At 38.2% G+C, this 24383-nt stretch overlaps 1 protein-coding gene across 2 annotated transcripts; it reads right to left on the bottom strand.

Annotated features, from left to right (window-relative positions):
* On the bottom strand, positions 1–23740 carry eif2b3 (eukaryotic translation initiation factor 2B, subunit 3 gamma). Of its 2 annotated transcripts, XM_026374543.2 has the most exons (12): positions 23428–23740; positions 22716–22881; positions 20915–21072; positions 15085–15244; positions 14793–14904; positions 9485–9574; positions 7431–7567; positions 6671–6861; positions 6409–6471; positions 6041–6189; positions 2952–3055; positions 1–239 (listed from the first exon to the last, which is right to left on the bottom strand). In XM_026374543.2, exons 2-12 carry the CDS (start codon positions 22861–22863, stop codon positions 187–189), a joined length of 1365 nt encoding a protein of 454 aa, XP_026230328.1. In that variant the 5' UTR covers positions 22864–22881; positions 23428–23740; the 3' UTR covers positions 1–186. The 2 variants fall into 2 exon arrangements, with proteins under 2 accessions (XP_026230328.1, XP_026230329.1); XM_026374544.1 differs by lacking the exons at positions 1–239; positions 2952–3055 and adding an exon at positions 3063–3978.
* Positions 23741–24383: the final 643 nt, after the last annotated feature.

Raw genomic sequence — 24383 nt, forward strand, 5'->3', positions numbered from 1 at the left:
CTGATTTATGGGCTGAAGCAGACCTGTCTTTATTTGGACACAATGTACAAAAAAGCCTAGCAGAAGAGAGTGTGTGACAGTGCAGCAGCATCCAGGCTTCTGACTGGTCGCTCAGCCAATTAACTAAAGGTGTGTCGCTGCTCTCCCATTGGTTAATGAGGTGATGTCACTCCATCCCCATGAGAGCTAGATCTCCATCAGCTGGTCTGTTCCAACAATGACCTCGTTAGTCCTCTCAGCTGAAGAAGAGAAAAACATTTTGAAGTTAACATCCGTTATGTGAAAACAGCGACTACGGTGAATTTGTATTCTTCTGCTCACTTTCAAAGTTTGTGGCATCACACCACAACATGCTCTGTAAGTTTATACTGCCTGGCAAAGAATCAGAAATATTTATTGACCATTACTCAAACTATACACATAACAAAATAAAAACATACAAAACCGCCTTTATCATTAGCTATGCACTCAACACACCAAAACACTGGTTGTGCACATTTCATCCTATAAAAAAGAAAAACATTACCCTTTTTAATATACACATACAAAAAGGAAGTAAAGACACTATTGTGGCAAACATGTCTGTAATTTGATGTAATTTATAACTTAAATAAACACTGAATAAAACAACTGTGTTCAGAAACAAAACAGGACAGTTTAAAGATTTAAGAGCTGTTGTCTGCACAGAGTGTGAATCAGAAAATGAAACCTACAAAATAAATAATTACTAATCATGAATGTGGTGAAATTGATTTAGTAAAATGTACTTTTCAGACTTAGGACACCCTGACCACTCCTGAAACTCAGCATTTAGCATTCAGCATTTTCTTGCCATCTTCCTCAACCCTAATCCTGTTCAGCATGAGGAGAGGAGCCTTGACTCCTCCCTTCATCCCTCCTTCCCAGAGCATCGGTACTGATCCAAAGCAAACGGTGGCAGAGAGTAATGTTCCATCCACACAGACATGTTTTAGTGTGAAGGAATCTGTTGCTCAGAATGAGTTTATTCTCTGCTCTGTGTGTGGAGAGAAGAACAAATGGAGCATGGGGCAGCAGGAAAGGGAAGGAGAGGGAGTAACTCGAGAGAAAGGGAGGAAAGGTTACTGGGTAGGGTCATCTGGCCAGTTTGATTTTTCAGTAACTAATAGTCTTTATATTAATTAATACAAATTACTCTTGCTGGGCCAGTGATAATATTCTGTCTCAATTCTGGGCAGAATTAACAAGTTAAGGACAGAAAAATCCATATATGCATCAACAAGATCCCAACTTACAAGACTTCAAGTATTTAATCTAACCAAGTTTCGTTAAGTCTGTGAAGTATACACATTTGTCTATATGACCACTGTTGTAATGTACATATACAGTATGCTCACTCATGCACTGGTCACAGAAGCCAGAGAATAGGTTTGCAAAAGATCAACACCTGACGGACTTGCATACGTTAACTCTAAGTGTGTGGCTGACTGTCAGGGAGGTGATCAGCTGTGAACAGTAGAACAAATGTTTAATGTCTTTAGCGGCCTATGGTCAGTCTGCTAGTTTGGCAGCTCCACCCAATGCTGCACTTTTTCTTACAGTACAATGTAAAGTAAAAGGAAGAGTGGGTTTTGTCATATTAAAATAAATTATACAGAAGAATTTTTTGTGATTTAATATAGAAAAAGCTGATGGTCAGACTCGCAGGTAGTGATTCTCACAAAACTATTGTGGTATACAGTATACACTGTAAGTTGATTACCTGAAATATGTGTGTTAGTGTGTTCTGCATGACGTTCTGCTCAGGCTAAAATCAATGGTTCTATCCACCACTTCTGTGTACATTTATGTCTGAAGCAAATGTATACTAATGATTACAGAACCTTTCTATGGATATGCCCTTCTTTAGTCAAGGAACAAGAGTTGTTCCTCATGTGCTCTTCCTGAGGTTTCTTCCAGTTTTGATCTCCTGATAAGGAGTTTTTCCTGTTTGAACTGGGAATTAAATTAATAAGGTACTGTATGTGGTATATATTGTTATAGCCTCAGAAATGTGTGAAATGTTATACATTATATGCAAAACTGCACCCAAACGCAGCAAGTGGTCCAACTCTCCAGTGTTACCTAACATAATGCGTAATAATGCAACGTGATGCTGTCCAAACGCTGACAAGAAAAGCTGAAGCAACATCAGTTTTGTGGCCGTGTTCACACCCTAGATGCGAAATACTGTTTTCATTTTTGGTCGAGTTTAGCTCATATTCACTGTGTTGTTACATAGAGCACCCTGTTGTTCACTCAATTAGGCTGCTCAGTGTGTGCTCATTGGATGTGGCTGGAGGCTGCTGCTGTTGAATTCCGGGTGGTCCTGTTCTGGCCCTGCTCTCTAACCTCTCCATCAATGTGACACACACACGGACACACACACACACACACACACACACACACACACACACACGCACACACGCACACACACGCACACACGCACACACGCACACACACGCACACACGCACACACGCACGCACACGCACACACGCACACACAGCTAGCTTTGGGGACAAGAGAATTAAGGAAATAAAAAAAATCTCTGAGAAATCTCTCTATCACGCAGACTTCAGAATTAAGAAACTTTCCTAGTTGGCTCTAACACTTGGCACTTACAGATACCACACACATACATTAACACTTTAAGTGAGTCTGCCAGAGACAAGTCCTGAGGGTGGGCAAAATAACAGCAAAAACAAAACCTGAATATTGCAAGCTTTAACAGATAGCATTTGTTGCAAAGTTGTTATAGTGGATGGTGTAACGTTGTTATTTATTTATCCTTTTTTTTGGAGCTTTACGTGGTTTTGAATCCCTATAACAATGTCTCCAGTTGATTAAGGTTGATGATACAAAAAACAAAATAAAATTGAATGCATAAAACGCTTCTTTTAAAAGTGTGTCTGTTTATGTTAGTTAGGCTCACCCTCTGGTTCGATCCGTTGTCCGTTTCCCACCAGACAGTATTTAAGGTCTGCTCCTCGTCCGATGACAGCATTACTGCAGATCACACTGCCCTGGATATTACACCTGAAAACCCACACATGACATTAATCACCTTGTTGTTATCCTGTCTGTAGCTGTAGTTCCTAACCTGAGACATCTTCTAGAGTATCAATATGAATCTGAGGTGCCCCAAAATAATATAAGAGAAAACAATAAAACATTTTGAAACTAAAAGGATCTGGGAAGGAGAAATAACAAATAGGTTAATCTGTACTACTTTTCCTTTATATGCATGTAGTAAAAATCAGATATGAAAGTTGTTAGGCACAACTAAAGAATTACAGCATTCATAAATCTAAGTTCCTATTCTGCAGCCAGTGGCTAATTTCTGTTACCAGTTGACAGTTTACGAACTCTTGAGCAATTAAAGATTGATATAATAATATTTTTCTGGGATAGGTTTGGTTCAGTTTGAGCACAAGCATGTTTCACATTTTGTCTTGTCTGACACTGGGAGCTGCCCAGTACAACCACAGCCTTCCACTGCTGGCTGCTAACCTTGCTGCCACACAGTAAGACAGTAGAGACATTCAGTATGTTTCCCCATTAGGCAGCCTCCCACCTGCTTTGAAGACTCATGGCATGATATTGAAGAACAACAGCAATCTACGCTGTGTGTGCATTGAGATGTTGTTGGCCCTGTGTTACAGTCCCACCTGAGCTGGCAGTGCCAACCCACCGTGCTCAGTCACATTCAGCCAAACCATCACCATAAAATTCTTGGAGAAGAGACACAGACAGTCTTGTGTGTTCTGTGTCGACTAATTGTGGAGGGCATGTATGTATAAGTGTGTGTGTGTTAGACTCTGTGTGTGCTTCAGTAGCTTGGGGAGTCCAGTGGAGAACACATGTTGGTCTTGCCCAGGCAGTGACGCACACGCACTTGGCCCTCTGCACCTCACACACAGGCAGGTTTGTATTGGCCCATTCTATTCAGGTGGTTAGGCCTGCAGGGAAAGGGCAAAAGGAGTGTTTGTGCGTAGTGCGTGTGCATGTGTGTGACTACCTAGGAGGTGGTGGTGGTGGTGGTAGTTGGTGATGGGAGATTACAAGATTCAGAGTTTTGTAACATCGCAGAATGAAGGAGAGAGACAGACCACCAAAGAAGCTTCAGAGCTGAAACACCACTAATTACTAACACCAGGGCTCCTCCTGGCCATGACCCCCCCCCCATCCTCCTCTCTCTCACAAACACGCACAAACACACACTCACACACACACACGTCAACCCCCACCTCCTGTGCCAACCCCCCTGTAAAGTTGACCCCTACTATCCCCCTTCCCAAACACGCAGCGCTTTGTCAACAAGCTCTGGTCAGCTCCAAACAAAGAAACCAGAAATGTGAGGGGTTTCTGCGACATGACCGGGGTCTGCTAATCCCCTCATACTGCCTCTTTCTTTCCTTCTTTCTCCTTCCTTCTTATGTCCTCAAAGAAAGAAAAGAAAGAATTGCAATTTCTTTATTGCGTGCAAGCTTGCTTTCCCCTCGCTTCTTTCTTCCCTTCTCCAGTCTCTCTCCTTCTTTCATGCCTTTGTGCGTGCACCTACATGGGCATGATGAGGGTCCCCATGCTGGCTGGCTGGGGTCCCTGAAAGGCTTAAGAAGAAGATGGAGAGAGACAGAATGAGAGAGAGCGAGGAGAGAGATGCCGCTAAGGCCTTGATGGAAAGAAAAGAGAGGGAGGAGTAAGAAATTGAGATAAAAGAAAAGGAGCCTGTGAATGAGTACATTAAAATCCAGACTTGAGGCCAAGATGGGTCTCTTTCCACCAGAGCTTCTGGCTAAGAGACTGAGCAGATCAATCTACATGCTAATTCTACAGTAGCTACTGGTGCTCTCTGTACAAGCCTCCTATTGTTGCAACAACACAGACAATTTTGGCCACTTTAAACTACTGGCCACAGCTGAGACCAGTGCTGATGTGCAGTAATGTTGTTAATCATCATGCTTCACTATTTAAACTGAGCCTTTTTTCTCTTTCCAAATAAAATCATGATGTGACAATTAGAATATTTGGCATGGTCTGCACTGACCATCTCAGTTTCTTTTGCAAAATTAGGAATTACTTTTTTTCTTCCTGGTTCACTGAGGTAAATTTAAGCACAGTCTTTTGTGGATTTTGGTTTTTGAACACAGACAAGCAAATCTTTGTGAGACTGATTGTGAGATTTATGAAGATGTAACAACATCAAGTTTGCTATGTCCTTAAACCTCACTGACCTGCTGGTGAGCCATTGGAAACATACACTGTACAGTCAAACCAAACTCTCTTAATGTAACTCAGTTCATCCATTTGTCCAAATGAAAACAGACACATTTTTGGTACAGACAGAATTCATCATGATGCGTGTATTACTTAACTTTTTATTTAACAAATAGCTCAAACGTTGGCTGTGGGGAGTACCTCTTTCTAAACCCCTGGGTATGGATGAGTAGGTGGCTAAATAAAATACATGGATGTTGTGCGTTTCACTTCATCAGGTCTGTGTTTGTTTGGAACTGGTCACTGGCTGGTTGCACAGCAATAGATGCATTGTTAACTCATCACTCCCCGTTTGACCCCATAGAGCACAGAAAACACAAATGCACAATAGAGGTACCCAGAAAATTCAACAGAAAGGTATGCAATGAAGAAAAAAAGAATCAGACGTGCAGCTGCATTTATATGTGAAAATCTAAATGTGTTAACAGTTAAAAGGAAAAAAATAATTGTTGTTTTGGGATTAGTGGGTAGAAATATCATAGTCTGAATGAGGTTCATTGTAAGTTTTTCCCCACAACATAAGATGAGTCACTTTATTTTGAAATCTTTGTTTATAACCACTGCCTTGTCACACACAGTATGCATGTACTAACCGAGCACCTAAAAAAGCAGCTGAGAGCAGTAAAACTTTAAATCATAAACATGCCTCGAAGATGAAATCATCTTTCAAGCTAAACAAATGTGTTTGTGAAAACACTTCGAAGAATCTGTTATCAACAAGTGTGTGCATGTGTGTGTTCTCACCCCTCTTCAATGGTAACCCCGTGCATGATGATAGAGTTGGTAACTTTGACTTTCTCTTTTACAGTGGTGGAGTTTCCAATAGTTGACCTCTTTATGGAAGTCTTATCTGCTACCTGGCACTGAGCTCCAATGATACTGTCTGATCCCATCTAAGGACAGGGCAGAAACACAAACATTAATCAGACACGTACAGAGGCCTCCTCTGTGATTATTTGGTAAATTACATGTTAAAAAAGATAATAACAAGGATGTGGAAATGTAATTAGGAGAATTCAAAAAATGAAGAAATTCCCAATAATATAACATAATTAAACATAATTATCTGACTTGTGGACGGAGTAATGATACTTCTAATTAATTTTACTTACCTGACACCTTTCAGAAATGACAGCAGAAGGATGGACTGCTGGTTCTTCAAACAGCTTTGGGGCCTATTAGAGAGAAGACAGACGAGAGGGAGACTTGACATTAAAAGAAAAACAATAAAACAACTGGGGTTAATATGGCCAAATACACAACTCCCCCAAACATATGTCTATGTATGAATTTCTTTCAAACATAGACCTATATCCACATTTGTAAAAAATACATTTCTTCTTCATGTCTTAATGAAGCTGTCATCTGTCTTACCATTCGATTTGCCTCTATATAAGCAGCTAGAGTGTTAACACGGTAACACAATCCCTGGTCCATGATGTGAACATAGCAGCGCAGCTTCCCTCCATGGTAAGCCTCGCTCATATCACCACGATGGTCATTCCAACAGGAGCGTTCCTGAGCCAGTTGGAGGAGACACTCATCCCGTGACGAGATGAGAAGTTCTGGACAAAAAATGAGACAGAAAATGGTACAAAGTTATAACTTAGAACTAGAATTACTGCATTGTTAATTCATTGGTTATATGTCTCCACTAACCAGTGACGTTGTCATTTACATGCATGTCTGTCCACACACATATTATATTAAGTTTATGTGTGAGTCCAAGCAAATGTTGGTCCCTAATATAATGAAATTCCATCCAGACGTTTCTGAGATACAACACTGGCGAGAATAGGACATACATGAAGTCACAGTGACCTTGACTTTTGATCAATCAAAATCTAATCACTTCATTTTTGACCACACACAGTCAGATGAAGACTTTCCATCAAAGCATATCACATTTGCAAACAAGAAATAAATGAGCAAAATCAAATAATTTTACAAAGTTTTGGGAGATCTGGCATACCTAGGGATGGACAGAGCAGTAGACTTGTCAGTGTTGATTTATAGCAGCTTATTGCAGCTTATGAATAAGATCCAGATATTTCACAGGTTACAGTGCTGTGGTTGTAAAATAACATTTGTCAACTGATTTTGGTGAATGTGATATGTCAGTGCAAACACTGACCGTGGTTTGTAGAGCCATCAGTCTTTTTCTGGTTCTGATCCTCTGTGTCATCTTTGGGTTTCTGACTGTTGGTTGTTTTGGAAAATTGCTTCCGCACCAAATATGGCACCAACTCACCACGGATTGATGAGATGGATCTGAGAGAAAAGAAAAGGAAAGATTCAAAAAAAGTTTTGAAATTTGTCACCTTGATTCCTTATGAGGGATGTCACAAAAGCAGATCAAGTAATAAAGTCGATCAAACTGAACTTAGGTGCTACTTTCAAGTCTATGTAAACTTGGAGGTAATTTCCCCAATCTTAATTTATTTTTCCTCTTCTTTGCATTGTGTTGTCCTCAGTGTTCCTCTCAACCACCACCCCCCTTTTACTTTCTCTCTCTTACTCTCTTTTAAAAGGGAGATTAGAATTTCCATCTGAATGACAGCAGAAAAACAACAGTTACTCTGTCCATTTCTCTCCTTGAGCAAGAGGCAGAAAGAGCATGGAGGAGAAAGGAAGAGAAACAGAGAGAAGCCGTGAAAGAAAGTCCAAGAAAAGACGTGAAGAAAGAAATTAGTCATCTAACAAGAGAGATGATATGTGGCGGCGGCAGAGAGTGAATTAGTGATGTAATGACGTAAGATTTATATCTACATCTCGTTGTCAAATTACTACTTTCAAGTGCACCCCTCGCCTTAACCACAAACATTCAGCAGGGGGTAAGGATATGAAGTGTATTTGGGGTGTGCTTTGTGCTTGCATGTAGATATGTATACTATAATTGGAGGACACGCCCTTATAAATGGCTGAAGTAACAAATTTACTAAATTTACCTTTTACATGGCACCCAGTTTTATATTTGGAACAATTTCCAAATATTGTCAGAAAAGATGTCGGCAACAACTCCTTGTTTGTCACCATGCTGTTCCTGAGCTTGCAACCTTGTCTGTAATGTATATATGTAATGTCTTGCCATCTAGACTTGCTGATGCATGATATTATTTAATCAGCAGTCTAATATGCTAATCCACATCTCATCTTGAGGTCTGTGCAGAGCGTGGCCATTAAAACTGTAATTGTGATCGGCAAAGAGTTCTTTGACTGAAATGTCATCTAGATGTCATATTTGTCTTGATAACAAGAAGCTCACACAGATTGTCTTCAAACTTACCAATAAGTTGTTTTTTCTAGCAACACAACCCCAAAATGTTAGCTTACGCAGTAAAACACAAATGAACAGCACCACATTTGCTTTGGACATTTCTAAGGTGTTCAAACAGCACTATCCGTACCACTATCAGATGTTTGTTGTTTATATTTATGAGGACATTTTTATCCTCCAGTTTAATTTTATAGAGGAAAGGTTCTGCTTGTAAAATAAGGTGAGCAAGTCTATTTTCCATAGACATTTTTAACAAAAACAAGAAGTTAAAATAGCAAAATGTTGTTTTGAGCAACTCACTATAACTATTTATATTGTAAATGAAGCCAAATAATAATGTGACTGTAGCATTACAGTGACCATTAGGACAAGAAAGTCATTACTAATACCCCATTTTATTCCTCAGTCTCTTAATTGTGTGTTATTATGACATGGATCATTTCATTTTTCAGAGTCTACTCAGTAATATGAAGTCCAGGTGGCTGCAGAAGGCTCCCTGTGACACTGTTTCACTTCAGAGGGTAAAGGGCTAACAGCCTGCCTCAGTGGCATATAGTAAAACAAATTAACACCTCACTAGAATACCCTGCTAACAGGACCTTTCAAAGCCTTACACACCGTGTAAACATGTTTAACATTTGCCACAGATTAAGCAGTGAATGTGAGTTCATGTCAATGTGACCGTGCAGATGCATGCATGTACTTCAGGACCACATGCAAGTCTGTTAGTTAATACCTTCCAGAGTAGACATAAATGGTTATTTCTGAAAAGTTCAAGACTTAAAAAATGTTCCTATCCCCCAGAGGGAATTGTTTCACATTGGAGGATAGAAATATTTATGCTAAATTCTTTCTTAATTTACTGTATGTTGATTCATTCATTAATAGTCAGAAATGAGTGAACAACTTACTTGTTTTCTGAGAGAAAGTCCACTACTGCTTTTTTCAGACAGTAAAGGTGAGCGTCCACCAGGCCTGTTTTAATGTGCATCCTGGGATGTCTTCAGGCAGAAGAGAAGGGGAAAAGAAAAGAGCAAAGTTATATAAATTATTTTGCAGATTCATAATGTTATTTTGCAAAACATGTCATATTAAAGAAAAAGAAAATGTCTGATACACTTGTACCACAGAATATTTCATGATATTATGCATTTGTGAGGTCCCACCACATTGAATACATGAAAAATATCATGACAAACAGTTTAGCCCTGGCTGCTACTTGGAGGACAAGTTGCTTTGATTATTTTCATCGCCTGCTGTTTTTATGTCTTACGATTGCTTCTCATTTACTGCAACCCCTTTTAATTTACCTCCCTTTGCACATAGCACAGGAACATTTGATGAAAACCAGACACGATCATAGGCTGAGACATAGACATGAAAGTCCTGAGAACAGTGACATCTGTCTATTGTCCTCTGTCAGCTACCGTAGACGCAGCTCCCACAGAGCTCTTGCCATGAGACAGCTGCCAGTAAGACAGGTTTATGTTGATGATTTGGGCGGGGGGTCACTTGCATGCAGACAACCACCCATGTATTCACTCATTCACACATTCATCCACATAAGAAGACTTGGTGGCCTGGGTTTGAACATGTGACATTTATGAAGCGAGAGCCAAAGAGAACCATTTCATCCTCCAGGTTCCAATAAACACATCCACCTTCACCCCCTACTCTTCCCTGACTACCTACGCTCGTCTTCTTCTGCGGTTTCAATCATTACATAATATAAACTGCAGGGTGCATTGTTCCTAAAAAGCCCATACGAGTGCTTTTACACGTTTTGGCCTTTTATTACAAATCACATGTACCTTCCATTACTGCTGACATTTTTTTCAAAGCATGCTACAGTGATTTAGATTTTAAAGTTGTAAAAGCAGATTGATTTGAGCAGTCTGTGTCTCATTAGCAAACAATAACGTAACTTTGACAAAATTAAAAGCAGACATGATGTTGGCTGTTCTTAGAGATGTTCAGATCTGAGCAAGCTGATTTATTATTCCACACGAAAATGAATAGTAACTCGTGGCTGCATGGGAAACAAAATCTGACATTCTGTGTAACGTGCCGCGAAACTCAGCTGCAGCAAAAACATGTTTTTTTCTGCCACTAGGACCAATGTTGAAAGCGGGTGCCAACAAGGAAGTAATACTACTGTTGCCCTAGCATTATGCTCACTCAAGTCTGTGTCAAAGTTGTGCTTATTTGACTGATGTAAAACTCATTATAAAATTAATGTCTGTTAAATAAAACGAAAAAAAATTTAAAAGTATTTTAATAAAATTAAATAAATTCAAATCTGAAGAATGCAAATGTGTTGGGACACAGTTTGACCCTTCATGTTATGAATGGAAACTTCACTGTACTTATTTCATTTCATTTGTCAGCTGTTTATATATACACACACCTATTCAGGTGTTATTTATGGGATTCATTTTTTCAACTCTACAAGTTAAGAAATGTCTACATGAAGATGAATGAACAAGTGAAGCTCTACATGAAGTGAGGTGTGTCCAGTGATCTCAAGCGTTACTAAAATGAAGTCATACATTTGACATCGATCAAGTGGGAAATTGTTAGTCTTAAGTAAACATTTAGAAAAATCTCTTCTCATAATAAAAAGCCTTGGCTGTAAACTTCATGATGTACATGTTAATTAATAAGTTTATCATGCTAATTCATAACTTAAATAGCATGTAAACCCTTTAGCAATTTTAACAAGTAAAACATTGAAACATTTAGTAAATAATTTGTAAATGCATTAGTTACTGTTTCTTACAGTGTACCTGTCAGTTAATGCTTATTACTGCTTTAAGTAATTAAATTAATTAATGGACCCTCAATGTAAAGTGTAACCACATATTTCTGAGTTACAGAAACACCAAAGCTGGTTCCCCTACTGCTGATGTTTTTGTTGTGTTCTGACCAGTTTTAACCACCAGCACTAGTTAACCACACAGGTAAATGCTACCACTATCACTGACAAGGCACTGGGATCAGCAGAGTCAGTAGTACTGGCCAATAAACAAATAAATCAATTTAAGTAAGACATTTATTTGTCTCTTATTTGCCCACTACTGAGTGCATTTTTTAACATTCTGCTAATTTTCCAAGATCAGACAGCACCTCTGAACATCTACATAGAAACTAGCTATTATCAAATGTCACACAAACTGCCTGCAACAATACACTTCTGAATATTGTAAATGGCATGGGATTGAAAAAAAAAAAAGTAAATCACAGTGTAATTGAGTTTGATTAAAAAAAAAAAAAAAAATGTTTCCACTGATTTTATTCTACTGTCTTCAATGGGCTGCAGTATAAATAGAGCAACTCAGGAGGACTGCTTGGTCACACATATTTTACAACCAGATGCTGAAAGCCATAAATCAAATTGTGTGTGTGTGTGTGTGTGTGTGTCTGTGTTAAGGTATTTTATTTAAAAGCATAAAAACACATGTGCGTGCACACAGACAGACATGCTCTGTGGGTGTTTGTCAAATGTATTTATTCATACAACCTTTCCCAGGTGTGTGCCTGCTTGTGTGTATTGTGGGCTTAAGGTGGAATTTATGGGAACACCCATTGTGACATAGATGTTTGGCATCTGTGGGCAAGCAGAAAAGAGAGTCCAGGAGAGCTGGGCTGTGGCAAGTTGAGTGTGTGTCTAAGTGAATGAGAGACACAGCAAGGGCAGGAACAGATGCCACTAAAATGATGAAGATATAGGTACAGGAACTGTAGAACATAGTTATCATCTTAGCTCATTAAAATATAATTCAACAACCCACAGTATTTACACCTGTATTACTACACTCAATGCACAGAAATGTGGTTCAACAATGGCATTAGCCAGGTTATAAATTATTATCGCTTCACTTCCTTCTCATTATCAATCCTAAACTGACTCACTGTGCCAAATGATCTGAGCGGATCTGAAAGGATTTTTAATCAAAACTTTGGTGAAGTGCTGATTGGAACTTAATGACTTTCCATGTTTCCCACATGTCAGTGGTGCTCTGAGCACTGGCTATGTGCTTCTTAGCAGACAACAAACAAGTTGCATTTCCCAAATAAGGATAAACATCTTGTGTTTCTAACAGCAGTGTCATGTGATTTCTTGCCGCTGTGTGTGCTGCAGAGTCTGGTGTTGAGGGAAACTGGAATTTAGTGCTTTTGCAAAGAAGGATGATTCAACCCTTGGATTAATGACTGGCTACTAAAGTACCACTGAAGTCCTCAGTGGGAGAGAAGAGTCACATCTCTCTCATTCTCAAACACACACACACAGCATAATGTCTTATTTAGTTACAACTAAAACCTAAAACAGCAGAGGATGACTCAGATACAGCAGAATGGCTGTTAATACCCTCATTAGTCAGGTTTCCACTACAGAGCCAACAGGGCTGAAGGGCTTACGGCTTATTCAAGCATTCAACTGTTGCCTCAAAAAAAAAAGTGTGTGTGATTCTCTTAATACCACGCCAGTTTAATAGATGCTTTAATAATTGAGCAGACTCACATAATTCAACCTGTGTAATAAGCCTAAGGTGTGCACAGGTCTGCTGGCACCCATCATATACACATCCTACCAGATGTTCATTCAGGCTAAAACTCACATTTATTCATTAATCCATTATTATGATTTACCAATAATCTCAATAATTTTTGGAATCATTACTCTCAGAACAATGTGGTCTGAGCTTCCTCTTGCTGTTGACATAGGGGGGAAATATGTAATATAACTAATGTCACAATCTAAACATAAACCTCAATATTTGTTGGTTAATTGTTTCTCAAGATAGGGTACACGTTTAGATTGAAATCAAATCACAGTATTAATCCACACTCAACTACTTCAGGTCAGAGCTGTGTCCCACACATTTTGACAGGTGGAGTTGCAATGTACAAGGGGAAGGTCTGATGGAGTCCTTTCATACTGTTAAGAAATTTCTAGGTCAGTTAATCTCACATGTGCAAAATGTTTTGAGCTCACACACCTCAACCATGTGGAAACTGTAAAGAGGGCGAGGGGAGAAAAACGTTATGCAGGACTAAGGTTGAAAAGGAAGGAAGGAAGGATGAAAACGTGGACAGATTGTTATATAAAAAGAATGCACTGAATAAGGGACATATGAAAATTAAGAGGAAAATGGGCTAAACTTGCTGTAATTATGTATGTACAGATTTCAAACATGTATTCATTCACTACAGAAAGACTTGCTTGAAATTGCAATATATTTCAAATAAAATTACCACATTTGTACAGTGAATTGACAGACTCAGAAGAGTCAGCTGTTGGATGCTGCTTGTTAAAAAGCAGTTTTAAGTCTAAAGCGTTCAAAAATGTATCTGGCGATCATTATTTAAATTAAGCTGAAATTGGGTGTGCAGTGTCTCCAATGTGCATGTTTAAAATACAAACACACAAGAAGAAGCCTGTGGTTTTGTGCAGTTGCTTAACGTGTGCACAAATGCTCAGAAGTGATCTGAAGTCTTTCAGTGTAAGTCATAAATGTTTAGCTTTAGCAATGTGTTTCCGTAACACTGTGAAAATGCGAGGGTGTCTTGTCTCCATTGAAGTCCACCTTGAGGTTGGCTTACATGTTTCTGTGTGTGTTCATATAAGCATTTCTGAATGTGTGAAATAACAGAATGTGTGTGTGTGTGTGTGTGTGTGTGTGTTTCAAGAGTTCCCCGTGCAGAGAAGCACGCAAGCAGCTGCTTTGGCCCCCCTCTTATTGGCCAGAATTTACAGTGGCTTTGGCTCCATGAAGTATTTACGAGCTCCCAAAACACCCGCTCTCACACATACATGAATTTTAGAGCTGAGAAACAAAAACCTACCTAGAATACTCTTCCTGTGACAAAAATCCCACACACACCACAGAACCTTCAGTCTAAAACACACTGGCTGATTAGAAAGCTAAACATCGGCTCTGCCAACGCTAATAATCTACAGATGCATAGTGCATATTTAGATCAGTCAAACCCTCAAACACTTAAATACAAACAGTGGAATAAGTACCTGCAAGAGAAAACTGCACAGGTTAAGCAAAATAACATTAGATAGCTGTGGATAAGAAAATGGCCAATATTTGTTATCTTATCAGGAGATTACTTGAAAATAAAAAAATGAAACTCAACTGTTGTTTAAGCATAATTACAAAATATAAATCAGCTTTGTATGATCACTAGATTATTGAGTCTATGACTTACTTCCTCATAATCGACTTCCTAACTGATAGCCCATCTTCCAGATCGGCTTCGTTAGCCATGAATAACAGCCTTTTCCCCGACTGATCCACCCCAACAAAGTCTCTCTGCTCACCTGGGAAAAATACATAATAAATAATGTTAACAAAACATAACATTATCAGTGTGCGGTACAAAGACAATTGCACAGAAATGTGTTTAAAATGCACATTTTAAATGAGCTTTCTGCTTTCCAATAGATTAAAATGGACATTTTCATACACATTTCACCAGTAATGATTTTGTTTCCTGTTACCTGTCTTTTTCTTGCCCTTCTGACCTGGGACCGTCTCCGTGAATTCATGGGCTTTGCTCATTAGCATGGCCAGTGTTGCATTGTGTGCTCTGAACAGATCGACCACCTCGTGAAGTGCCACGTCTGTTATCAGGTCACAACTCGCTACCAGTACGTCTGTCTGATAAGGGAGATTGGAAAGAGAAAGAGAACAAAGTAAGATTGATATTCTAACCTGATTATTTTTTTTTACTAGTATTAGATTACTAGTAACATATGACAATAAGAAACTTTCTAACTTTCATAAAAATCTTTCTGACTTTATTATTATTTTAATTATTATTTTGGGACTTCACCCCTTGATTTTAATAGGCGCAGCCAATGTCACCCCTAGACACCACACAGAAGGCAAAAATGTAAATTACACAGTTTGACAGGCAAGTTATTTTAAAGAAAAAAAGTGGTGACGTCTCGGGACCCATGTAGACTATACATACTGTAAATATATGTGGCGACAATGCTCCACATAAACACCTCAGAAGATGAGAGCTTAAAAGAGAGACTGAAGAAATATCAACACAGGGCTCGTCCAAGTTTAGCACTGTTTGTATATAAGCCAAACCCACGCACACTTGCACAGCCTAACTTTAAGTGACTTGAACTAACAGTATAACAGTAACGGTAAGTCATAAATTCTTGTTTTTGCATACAAATATGAATAAACCTTATGTGGTGAGATTACATATTCTGCTAATATTGACGCTAATTTTAATAGTTGTCGATTTAACATTGTGCTGGATGGGGCTCTCGCTCCACTACTTGGTGATCACTGCTCTACATACTATTCACATCAAACCAAACTATTCTAAGTACTCCACTCCACTTATGTATCAATACATACAAACATTTTTACAACGATCGATATGTTGCAAAAAATCTACATCAGTCATTCTAGTTGGCCTCATCTGATGTTTCATGCCTGCATTTGTATTCAAGTACATGTGAGTGCGCCCAGATCTGTGTATCTGTGTGTGGTATCCATCTGTCTGTCCAGTGATGAAGGCTGTCAACACAGAGACTAATCCCACCATTAGCACCAGTTGCCTTAATGGCAGAGACATCTTTACCCTGTCTATGGCAATGAGACGAAGGAAAGCATGAGAGAGAGGGGCAGACATAAAGGAAGAAGAAAAACACATGGGAAAAGAATCTACAACCTTTGTCAAAATGAACAGGGAAAGGAAAGTTCAATTGGAAGTATGAAAACAAAAGATGGATAGCTGGATGTAGTACAGACTGAAAATAAAAGGGAAAATGGGAGGATATATCAGAGTCAAAGTCACCAAAGAAAAAATACTGGGACAACTTTATTCACTCCATTTACTAAGATATTAAATTACACCCAGGCTACTAAAAATATACAATATAGGTGTACAGTAACAGTAACAGTGGTGCTTGAAAGTTTGTGAACCATTAAGAATTTTCTCTATTTCTGCAAAAATGTGAAAAGTATTAATTCATCCATCTACGTAAATGCCTGAAGAGAGATTTTTTGTTTGACACCCCACCTCCTTTCTCTGTTTGATATTTTTCCCCTCCAAGAGCACTAGTGGTCGTGAAGGATACCAGAAGTTGTAGTAGTTTGAATGCTGGTTGATATAAAAATGTTTTTGTTTTTTTTCTTCTTTTAACATAACATAACATTATGAAGCCCTGGTCTGATTCAAGTCTTTCAATAATAGATATTAATGATGGAAAGAATTATATACTTCATTTGATTTTGAATATTGAAGAATTAAATTGAGTTCTGTGTGCCTGAGTGTGTGTTGAGGAGGTGTATCTATGGGGTCAAGGGTTGTGTAGTTGACCTAGAGGTAACTCTGAGCATAACCTGGTTTGGACCTGGCGACAGGAAGCTGCCACAGCAAAGCTGGAGGTGTCTGCAAGAGATCTGCTGACACTGAGACTCTGAGACCTTTCAACCCTCTTCTCCCTCGATCACACACAGACAAGCTCACACACATGTTGAGAAACAGAGCTCACACACACATACACACTGAAACGTGTCTGCGCAAATAACACACACACAGACACACACTCGGGCGACAGCAGAGTGGAGTCAGCTGGAGAGACAGAGACACTTTGGCCTTTCAACAGCCAGAATCTCTGGACAGGTCAGGACCACACACACTGATGTACACGCAAATAGACACACATACACACACGACCCAGCTGTAACTGACTTCAATCCAAAATCACTGCTTACACAACCTAAACAAACTTTAGGATACTTGATCATTGGAGTCCTTCAGCTTCCCTGAATAAGGTCTTATCATGATTAAAGAATGCAACTACACTTATTAGGCAGTACATGAATTATTCTGTCTACGATCTATTTAAAGCTACATTAAAGCTCTAAGAAATAATTTGGGGATTAAACAAAATGACTACTGTACCGTACTGTATGGTACTCTGGGTCAAATTCTAAAATATAATGCCCTTTCTATTTTTTTGTTCATTATTATTGGAAATAATTATAATTGGAAAATGGAATCCACCAACAAAATTCAATCTCTAACCCTGGCTGGTTTGTTCAGGCACAACATTTATCCTGGCCTAAAAGCTTTAAGGGAAAGCTTGTCCTGTCCTGAAATTAAGATCGCAAAAACATGAAGTCTGAAGGAAGAAGGATAAGAGGTGGATGGGATTAGCAGAAGAGAATAAGATGGATAAAATAGGGAAAGAAGCTAAATCTCATTTAAGTATGTTTGCTGTGTCCTTCCTTATAAAAAGTCTAAGCCCATCTTTCACTCTTCACTCTCTTCTCACCTTTTGTTATACAGCTTTCAGGTAGACCAGCATATGTGGACCAAAGGTGAACCTTTGAATTTGCAAGTCCAATGTATATTTAGTTCTTTTAGCCTGCATACAGTAATTCCACCAGGTGATTAAGCCTGAATGATAATACAAATGTCAAAGAGGCTTTATGCATACAAATCAAAAAATGCACATAAGTCCTCCTTTTACTAGTTTGCTTATTGTGAAAGACCTAAGCAGTGATCTTGTATATCCATCCACTTTTGTGTAACGTCACTGTTTAAAGAGTGAACATATTAAAATATGCCGCTTCTAATCCCTCTTTTCAGTAATCAAGAGGAATGACCTACTCTGCTCACCCAGAGTATACACTGATTCCTGTAAGTATTTTTGTTTGATAGTTACACCAAATCCCCTCATGGGAGGGTGTTTGTGTAAAGAGATGAGTGAGTCTGTGTGTGTCTATACTGTACTCATGCATCAGTTTGACAGTTTGAGTGATCTCTGTGCTGGGATTTGGCAAGCCATGGTTACGGCTCTTCACTCATCGCACTCCAGTGTGTGAGTGTGTGTAACTCAATGCCTCTAATCTAGCTGGCTGCTCAAAAGATTAGGAACTCAACTATTCTCAATGGGAGCATGCTGGAGCTAGTCCTGTTTAAGTGTGTGGTTATACTACGCATCTATTAAAGAACTCTTGAGCAAAGAGAATAAAAATAATGTCTAGAGATATATTCAAATGACAGAGGAACAAAATATTAAATCCACTTGTCAAAACAAATTTGGCATTTTAAGTAAGTGATAAATTTACTGATGTTACTGTGAAGAACGTAATAAGCTGCAGCGGCAGGACACTTGTGTTTTCAAATATATGTTTGATATGGTACGCTAAAGAGAGCAGGCGCTCAAGTCATGTTCTCCAAACTGCGACTGGGTGTGAGAATTAATGAGACTTTGGTCATTCATTACTTTTGGTCATTAATTCAACACAAAATCAATACTGGAGCCAAAACTGATTCGTGTTTCAACAAGGATGCTACCGGTTTGCGCTCCTTCTGGTTTTGCATGATAAAAGGTCACTTTTTTTACCATTATGTGAAAAAAATCTGTTTAAACTATTAGTTACTCCAACTTAAACACATACATGCATGTTTAGACATACATATTTCAGTTAGACAGTCATTTTCATCAATATATTTAGCTCACCTGCTAATTATGATTAAGATTACAAAATTGTAAATCCACTGAAAAAACAGTGGCAAGAAAAAATAAGTGAACAATTCTCAATTTCCTGATTTCTGCATTAACTGGTCATCAAATATGATTATAACCATTATCAACACTATCACACTATTTCCAGGCTGATCAAACAGTCATGATCTCACACACATTGATGATTGATGGTGGAAAAAATAACTGTACTTATCTGTTGAGATGATGCTTTCATGTTGTTTGCTATACCCTTTTAACATCATATGTAGTGTTGTCTGTCCGCTCTCCCTCCCCAAAAAAATAACAACACTGCAGTGCACCAGTAATTTTTTTGTAATGTTTAGTAAAGTATAATAAAGACATGAAAGATCATGATTGTGTTTTATGAGCTTAGAAATAATGTGTTTGTTTATATTTTATCATATCACAGCCAATTTTCTTGTGTCCAATGGATTTAAATGTTCTTCTTCCAAGCATCACAAATGTGCATACTTTACTATCTAACTAGAATAATAGAATAACTAGAATTGTATAAATTGATAACTGTGATTTCCCTCCCCCTGAAACCGCTAAATGATATATTAACTACATAGTATAAATTACAGTTCTCTAAACGTCAACTATATGACGGTCATTGATTGTCAAACTATAAACAAGGGCAATTGCTTTAGAAATACATCAACAGTTCTAAACTACACTGAACCTCATTTAAACATTTCCTCATGGTCAGAGGAAGCCAGTCAGAACCATGGCATATACAGAAGGACAACATACACCCTTATATACAAATGTTGCACAGATGTGCATGAGTCTTTGCCATGACCTCATCTATTTCGAGAGAAACTGATGAAGGGATCAGCATGAGGAATATGGAGGAGGTCTAGAAATCTGGGCTGGGGGTCATAGATACCATGTCAGTATGTGTAAACGTATGTGTCTGTGCATGTTTGTGTTTTAAAATGGTGAAATGAAGCACTTCAGCAGTCTATGTCATAAAGGGGGAGGCAAAAGGCACGGATCAGTGGTCACCAAGCAGCACACATAACATCCACCTCAACCTCCCCTACATCTTTGTCATTTTTCTTTTCCACCTTCAACCTTTCTGCAATTTCAGTATGGAGATAACATACTGTACATAGCACATTGCACAAAACAACAGTCCATTTATTTTCAAAACCGAGTGTTTACTGTGTAATTTTAGGGGTAACTAGTATTGGATATTGTCAGCCCATCATATAAAAAAACTAATTAGTTTTTTTTTACTGGCCACTTTCATTTCAAACAGTATCTAGACTGACCTACTTGAATATGGTCATAATGAGCCGATATAATTAAATTAAAAACACCGGCACCTTTATTTAATTCACAATAGTCTTGCTTTTGTTGGTGCTTTAACTCAACATACACACAAAGTCTGTGATAATTATATGTTAACAGGTGAATTCACTAGCAGTATAAATACTGCTACCACTACCACAACTATTATTTTTTAGACATGATGTTGAAAGTATTTTAAGTACTAACAGTAGTAGTATCGAGATCAAAAATAAGGTAAAGGAAAATCCATCAATATGAAAAGCACCAACCAATATAAATGCAGCCTGTATTTAAATAATGCAATAAACAGATCACCTAACTTATACTTCCTGTAATGAAATGATTGTATGTATTCACATCAAAAATAATTCTCTATATTCCAGAGGGGACTGAGTTTCTTCTCCCTTTTGTAGTGAATTTCAAATTGTACGGCACAGCTCAAAACATTTAATGATTTCATTTAATAAGCCGGGGCCTTAAAAAAATCAGAAAAGAGAAACCACACCTTGATCTTCTGTTGGATGTATCTCAGAGCATCTGCAGTGCCCATGTCTCCATCTTCCTGGATACAAACCACATCGAGTTTCATCTTCACATCCTGTTTTATTTTAGGGTCTGTGCTCATCATCTTCTGGACCTCTCTGGTAGTGATCACTATCACCTCTGAAAAAACAATTCACAGTAAATAGGTATAAGAAATTATTTACAGTAGATAAATTTAATCACTTTAGAAGAGTCTTTAAGGTTATTACACAATTTGCTAATAAATCTATGTATCAGTACATCAGTTAAAATTATCATCTAAGATGATAATTTTAACAAATAAATTCATTAAAATGCATACATTTCCAATATAGGAAAATAGACGCTACGTTGCACAAGTTGTTATTATGGTTTTAACATTTTAAAAAGTATTCCATATTGGATAAACCTAAATCTATATTATTGCTTCTACAAAGATGATAACCGTGTATCCAAAAAACCTAAATAGAGAGACTAGTTCACATTACATATCTACTTGACATGTGATATACTGTGTGTTTGGTAATAATATTTCTAAACCACTTCATGAATCTAAAACAGTGCACAGTCCATTTGGTTTAATTAGTCTAGTCTGTCTAAAAGCTTTTCTACTTTTGTTCACTCTAGCTGTGTCAGCCCAGTAAAACAAAATTGCAGGGCTTTGGCTAGATGGCTGCACACAGTAAACTTCTGGCCACACAGGATGATTATGTATAGAAAGCTAGTTTTATTTAGGCCAGTGAGGACCTAGAGGCTTTTTTAATGAACAGTCCTGTTTACTGGCCAGAACAGCGCACTACAACAACTCTCTTTATAAGCCACGAGGTTCTGGACCTACTGCATGCTGTGGCGCAAGAGGCAAATATCTGGACTGTAAATCTAGACAGGAAATGCACACCTGACAATGGCTGATGATGTTCTGACAAGCTGGCGAAAAATAAAAGTAGAAAAAGCAGCCAAGTTGGCAATTTAAGACATTTTATGCAGGGGAAGAAGCAACCTAATGTTTCTGGAGGCAGTTTGCCACTATAAGTGGTCTTGTTAATAAATAATATTAAAATGTAACAGCAGGAGAAAAGGTGAGCTACATTTTCACAGTAACTTAAAGGAACTTTAAAACTTTTACATTTTTATGAAATTTTAACACTTAAAAAAAAAGCTAATTTAATAACTGTAATATTACATACTGCAATGTATCTACGAGTGCACGATAAGAAATAACATAATAGGGCAAAATATATTGTCTAGTTTTTTCCAGATGGGACATATTAACTCACAGAAGAAGTACTGGTTTCTTTAAATTGAATGTGGAAACTAATTAAGAATGCCTGTGCACACCACTATTCACCCCTGACACTGACAAATAATATGGATGAAGGTGTAACAGGTCACATGCGACCAATGCAATAACATACAATGAATTTGAAAATCTGACAGGAATTGTGGCAATACCAGAACTGGCTGGCATTTGTAAAATTCATCTTTTAACTATCTAATCTTGTTAATCGGATGGGGAATAAAATACAATTACCATAATGATAACAAAAAGTAAAACTGTGAAAAACAATGAAAACATTTAGATATGTATTTTTTGTTCTGTGTTTGATTCAAGTTGAAGGTGAGTGGAGGAACTGTATGCTGAAATTATTTTCTATACATGAATACTCTTACCCATAATAACCACTTGTACTCATGGAAGTACAGTAATAGTTGTACAACTACCAGTAATAGATGTAGCAAATGACTGGTAATACAAGGGATGTAATGAAAAATCCAGCTCCCACCTTCAAAGCCCACCCTCTCGAGCAGGTTAAGTGGATACCACATGAGGGGCTTGTTGCCAACAGGCAGCATAGGTTTGGGGGTGTTGTAAGTCAGATCAGTCATACGAGAACCCCCGCCAGCTGCCATCAACACCGCCTGAAGCTCCATGATATCTGCTGGGGATGGCTACGGGAGAGGGGTAAATAGAGAAAGACAGACAGCGTTATAGTAATATAAAATACATAACTGAAACAGTTTAATGGAAAACTAAGCACAGCTAAGATCAATATATTTATTTCCTAAAATGTTAAATTGAGTTAAATAGTTAAATATTATTTTTAATTTGGGGCCATTTGTCTGAGGATGCTGTATTTAGAACAAAATAAAAACCCATTTCACAGTGTTGTTGCTGTCATTACCACCACTAAAGTATACAGTTCATCTGTATCTTGAGTGGTTTAGACGCACAAATTTTTATCTGACCGTTCAAACAAACTCATTTTAGCATCTATGACACACTTATTTCCTTCTGTGCTTTTTAAATGTTACGTTAATTCATGTTTAAGTGTGGACAAGACCATTATCTGGTGCAACTAGCGGTCAACTGGCATATGTTCAGGACACACTGCTAATACTGCGAGCAGAATACACAGTATGGCGATAACAATGGGGCAAATAAATGGCACTGACATATTTCAATATATGATTTAAATAAAGCATAAATGTCGCTACCTGTTGGAGTCAACTTGGTCCCTGTTGATCTGCTGCCACTTCAACTGACAGCGGTGATAGACGCATGTAACTTCGTCACTGTTGTTAGCACCTGGCTAACGATTAGCACAGGGCAGCAAACAATACTGCTGCTTCACAGTCAGTCCAAAAGCTGCCGAACACGTCTTTTGAAAAGCAAACACCCACTATGAGGAGCGGCAGTGGCAAAAGTTAAATTACTCGCTAAACTGTTTAACAAAAATATCGTAAAGAGAATTGAAGCTAGCATCGAATGGTGACAACTGGGTGCTCGGTGAAATACGTCCGTGTGGAACACAACTTCCTCCGTCAAATGGTTCCTACACGGAGGACTAAACAGTTGCTGACATGAGGTTGTAATTTACCTGTTTTATAATGGTCAGGAATAAAACCAAAACAGAAAAGAACAGAACTGAACAAACTGGGGTTTTTTTCGGTTCATATTCAGTTAATATATTATTACTACTCATAAAAATATAATCATTGTCTTACAGTATATTATAGTCAAAAACCTGTTATATTATAGCCCACTGTTAAAGAAGATTTCTCCTAAATTTAACTTTACTGACCACAATAATGATGGATGTTGATAATAATCTGTAGTTGATGTTTCAACATTAAACTTTATTGTCTCCAAAGGAAACTATTTGCCAGGAAAAACTCACACAGAGTGGATGGAATAGTCTCAACGTTTTTCTGATTGCCTGACTGATATCACTACACATAAATGTGTGTCTGTTGCAACTACCGAAAAACCACTATAGAAGAGGTAACACAGATACACACATACAAAAATGGTGTGTGGATGTGAGATTAGCAGCAATAAGCCACCCAGTTACTCCTCCAGACTTCAAGCTTGAAAACTCCCAATTCACAGAGCTGAGACGTAACAGCAAATTGAGCTTGGGGAATGTGGCTTTGGTTTTGTTTGCTCTGGC

The sequence above is a fragment of the Anabas testudineus genome, chromosome 17 (genome assembly GCF_900324465.2).
Source record: "Anabas testudineus chromosome 17, fAnaTes1.2, whole genome shotgun sequence".
Taxonomy (NCBI): domain Eukaryota; kingdom Metazoa; phylum Chordata; class Actinopteri; order Anabantiformes; family Anabantidae; genus Anabas; species Anabas testudineus.

Bases quoted from the DNA above. Each gene is read 5' to 3' on its own strand.
- eif2b3 (XM_026374543.2), bottom strand. From the start codon at position 22,863: ATGGAGCTTCAGGCGGTGTTGATGGCAGCTGGCGGGGGTTCTCGTATG. The intron at 15,245-20,914 runs GTGTGGTTTCTC...CTCCCTTATCAG, and splicing joins ACATCCAACAGAAGATCAAG to ACAGACGTACTGGTAGCGAG. The intron at 240-2,951 runs GTGAGCCTAACT...TCTCTTCTTCAG, and splicing joins ACAACGGATCGAACCAGAGG to CTGAGAGGACTAACGAGGTC.